Raw genomic sequence first — 4,889 nt, 5'->3', positions numbered from 1 at the left:
TTGTTTTTTTTTCGTAATTTTTTAAATTTGTGTTTGGGGGAAGAGAAATCTACTAAACCGTTATTCACTACCCTTTCGTTGATTATGAATTTTGGTATTAAATTGAAAATCCATCGACTTTGACATAGGAAAATCTTTGGAAAATTCAAAATTTCATTATCTAGGGCACCATTATTATAAATATAAATAAATTGACTTTGTGACAACGTCGTTGAAGAATGAGTTGGGAAGTTGGCTTATAATATGCTGGCTTAATTTCTTTTAATCATGTCTTATTGAACAGAAACTGGCTTTTGTGATTTATATGCTAAATCTTGAGCATCTAGCGATCGTCCCCAACCACCATGACCAGAGCTACCATAACTTCCGGAACTGCCAGCATCAGCACTATAACCACTGCCATATGCATCATGACTCACCGAATGACTAGCCGAATGATGTGGATGAGCAACAACCTCATAAGTAACATGTTTCTCTTGTGACAATAATTTCTTCAGCCCAATAACAGCAGACAGCACCAAAGCAATCTTACCAATCAACAAAGCCTTACCAGCAATCAAGGCAATTGCACCCAACAACAATGGCAATAAGGCAGCAGCTTTAATAGCAACCAAAGCTAGAATAGGTCCCAAGATCTTGGCAGCCTTCTTCTTCTTGCCACGACTCTCTGATTCAGGTGCATTTGGATCATCATTGCCAAAGAGTGTCTCGGAAACATCTTCCAAAGCACGTCCAGTCGATGATACAGCACTAACAATATCGGCACCCTTTAATTCAACTTTGATGGTGTGCGATTGCAGGAAACTGGTGATGCGATTCAAAGCCAACGATTCAAATGATTCATCAGCGGAAATTGAACGTGGAGCACCACCACCACCACCACCATTGGCTTCCGATCCAGGTGTCTTAACGACTGTTACACCTTCGGTTAAAGCAAATTGATCACGGGCAGCGAGGACTTTGTCGACGAAATTGAATAATTTGTATTTAACACACGACACTGAATCCTTGCGCAGGCAATCACTATAGATGCTATCCATGATGTCGTTTTCACCGCCAATTGCATTTCTAGCATGGCCGCCGCGTGTTTCTTCAGCGGGTAAGGCTGCTGCAACCGCCACAATACACAGAAAACCGTAAATCTTTTTATAAGACATTTTTATAAAACGCACTTTTTATTTTTTATTTTTTGGTGTTTAATATTCCTTCGATTTAAGAGTTTGTTTTAATTTTAATTTTTTTTTTCTTTTTGTTCGCGTTTAAATTTGCGTATTTAATTTATTTTTTTTTTGTATAAAAAGGGGCTGCGAAACGATAGTTGCCGAATGGACGATAAAGGATGATATGATACCATTTCTCGATGGTAGAAGCAATTTATATAGGTAAGCTCTTTTGGGTTTTGTTGAATGCCCCACCAAGAGGCCATATGAAAATTTCTTCTTGTAGATATATCGCGCGCGCATCTCACCACTCTTGGATTTTTTTTTTAAAGCAAAGTCAATGTTAGGTATACCAATGTGAGGCACGTCGTCGTAGTCGTCTTGGTCTCCGATGGTCTCTTTTGTTTTCCTCTTCTTTTGCTTAGTTTCCTCTTTAAGTTTTGTGATGTTGTTCTTCTGGGATGGTTGGTATAGTAGATATGGAAGCTCTTTGGGTATATATTTGTTTTTTTTTTTTCTTTCTTTTTATATCTTGAAGCTTATTTTGCATGTGTATGAGAGTTTGACCGAAAATGAGCAGAAGTAGTTGAGGTGAGTTGCAGTGCAGCAGCATAGAGATCATATAGACGACGGTGAAGAGCATGAATGAAATGAAAAACCGTGGATAAACTCGTTTGGTTTGAGTTTGATCGAACCAGACCAGACTCTTTCGAAAAATATTTTTTTACAACATCACACATACGCAAAAAATTTCCTCCTTCCTTTTTCTCGATCTTGTTAGTTTTTTTTTGTGTTTTTTTATATTTTCTTGGGTTGTTTTGATGTCGACTAACAAAGATCATTTGCTCAAGTTCAATAGTAACTTTCAATGATGCTTGCAGTTTAAAATGTTGTTGTTGTTTATGGTTGCAGTTTATTTTACAGCATGACCGATTATTTTCGACTTTTTTTTTTCTTTGTTTGTTCTTCTGCTAATGCAGTCGATGGATTTTTTGTATCTTCCATTTTTTCTTTCTTTTTTTCAAAAAAAAAATTGGAAGCGAAAAAGAAAATGAAATGTTGTTCTTTTACAGATCAGATAAATTGCAAGGAGATATGAACTACTTTAAATACAACTTTGGTCATGTGGATCTGATGGATGGATGCTGTGAGAAAGAAAGTTCCAGGGGTGCATGGTGAAGATTAAGTTTCCCTTTTTGATACAAATTTTGAGTTTTTTTGTATATATATTTTTATTGAGTAGGAATTTTTTGATGTTGCATAAAAGCAACAATAAGGATGTTGCATTGTTGCACATGAAATTAAATTATGATGAAATTGCTTTCAGACTTGCTTTTTAACTACCATATTAAAATGGATAATTTGTAGTCCTGGGATAAATTTTGGAAAGTTTATGTTTTTTTATGAATTTTTTTTTTGACGAGATAATTTATGAGGTAAAACTTTTGATGTATGGATTTAAAGCGAATCAAAATATATAATAAATTGCTCATAAAATAAATCTATTAAAAAGAAATTAATTCATATTTAAATTTGAACACAAATCAAGTTCTTAGCTCAGCTCTTTTGTTTATTTTTCTATGGTAATTTCTATAAATTATTTAATGACTCTGCAGTTTTTGCTTATTGTCTTATTATTATTTCGAAAATTCAAATTTATTCAAAGTTTATACTTAATAGTTAATAAGTCATATTAGTTGCAAGGAAAGGAGATAAGAGATAAGAAATTAAAATCAAGCATGCATATTTAAAAGAAACAGCTTAATTTTGAAATTTTTTTGATGCAATTAATTATTTATTTATTTTATCGATTTTTAAATAACAACCATGCTAATAATGCCACTCGATCTGTCAACGAAATGCAAAAGAAAAATATATATATTATACAAATTTGACCGCAAAATATCGCCATAAATTAACTTAGACGACATATTATGATATATTAAGCTAGTTTAAGACTTCAAAACAAATTTTGAAAATTTAATCAGAAATATGATAAAAATATTAGAAACAAACTGCAGCTTGTTTTTGTTTTTTCAGAATCACAATTAACGTTAGTTGCAAATTACTCATACCAAATTGAAGAAAGAACTTTCTTATGGTAGGATAGTATAAGAGTGCTCAAAGCGATTAACTACGATTTGAAAGGGAATATAAGATTGAACGCATTTACTTCGAAGAGATCTAAATGAGTTTGGTCTGCTGCCAAAATTTCATGCAAAAGTGTTTGTAAACAGAGGTGTAAGTTAAGTTCAAGTTTTTAAGTTCTTTTTTTCTAAGTTTTTTTGTGAAACAAATAAAATTTTCAGCTAAACTACAAAAAATAACAATAAACAAAGTATGGGATATTGAAAAGTCGACAAAAAGAAAACATTTGATTGACACGTAAGATTGGTTTGGATTTGTATGCATGCACTATTACTTAAAACTATTACTTAAAATTTTAAACTACAGCTGGTAGAGAAAAACCAATGCTATTTTTGCAATCAGCACCCTCTATTCAGTGAGAAGAAACCGTATACCAATTGTATTTCATATGAATAAAATTTGTTTGTGTGTGTACCTAATTTACAAAAAAAATCTTAATTCTAAAAAATTGATATTTACATAATTTAGAAATTTTAAGATATTTTAATAAGTCACATCAGGTGCAAGAAAAGGAGATAAGAGATGAAAAACTTAAATCAATTAATTATTTTTTTTTCGATTTTTAAATAACGCTTATTAAAATAATGCCACTCGATGTGTCAACGAAATGTAAAAAAATATATCTACTTCTTATACAAATTTGACCGCAAAATATTGCCTTAAATTTAAGACTACATAATATTATGATATATACTAAAAAAACTAATATTTCGACGTTGTACTAAGAATTAAGATTAAAATATTGGCAACAAAATGCAGCCCTTTTAGTTTTTGGTTTAAGGTGATTCTCAAGGATGGAAATTGAATTTCTTTTTTTTTTTTTTTTTTTTTTTAGAACCAGAATTAACGGTAGTTGCTATATACTCGTACCAAAAAGGCTCCGACGACGGTTTTTATCTTAAATAAGGTCCTCCTTTTTTTAAAAAACAATAGCTTTTTTTTTTTATTTCTATATTTCTTGTAAGTGACTTATCCGATTTAAAAGTTGAATTAATGTTAACTTCAATTTTAATCTATATCTAGAAAAGTAAAACTAGTGCTATTTGGAATCAGCGCCCTCCATTCAGTCAGAAATAATTAACTACTGTATACAAATTTTGTTGCATATGAATAAAATTTTTATGTGAATATGTTATATTCATATACAAAAAAAAAACTCAAGTCTAAAAATAGATAGATATTTACATAATTTAGAAATTTTAAGAGATTTCAAGTTTGCTAATCAGCTCTTTCATAGTGCTATAAAATATAACATTCAATTAATCAAATAATATAAATTCACGCAAAAATAAGTGCGTGTTGTGTTTGAAAATTTATAAAAATACAGTCGAGTGCCTTTAAGTCAAAATTTCACGAGGCACGAAATTCGAGTTAGAGTTATTTTTTTTTTCTTCAAACGATTTCACAGAAATTGGTGAAAAATTTCGGTTAGAGGGAAATTCTATTTAGGGGGAGATGACTGTAATTAATATGATTAAAGTCTTGTTATGTCTCTGAGTTAAAAGCTAATATTTTTATTAAGTTGATGAATTATATTTTTTTCTTAAATGAATTGTGTAAAACATTCATTTTTTGTCTAAG

The 4,889-nt window shown here is 30.8% G+C and overlaps 1 protein-coding gene across 1 annotated transcript; it reads right to left on the bottom strand.

Annotated features, from left to right (window-relative positions):
* Window positions 1–255: 255 nt before the first annotated feature.
* Window positions 256–1,157, bottom strand: LOC129916460 (uncharacterized). The gene has a single exon (XM_055996436.1). It carries the CDS (start codon window positions 1,155–1,157, stop codon window positions 273–275), a length of 885 nt encoding a protein of 294 aa, XP_055852411.1. The 3' UTR covers window positions 256–272.
* Window positions 1,158–4,889: the final 3,732 nt, after the last annotated feature.

Source organism: Episyrphus balteatus, chromosome 3 (genome assembly GCF_945859705.1).
Source record: "Episyrphus balteatus chromosome 3, idEpiBalt1.1, whole genome shotgun sequence".
Lineage (NCBI taxonomy): Eukaryota > Metazoa > Arthropoda > Insecta > Diptera > Syrphidae > Episyrphus > Episyrphus balteatus.
Note: the sequence above shows the minus strand (reverse complement) of the source record. Positions and strands in the feature narration are given on the sequence as shown.

Coding starts and splice junctions, on each gene's coding strand:
- LOC129916460 (XM_055996436.1), bottom strand. CDS start 1,157: ATGTCTTATAAAAAGATTTACGGTTTTCTGTGTATTGTGGCGGTTGCA.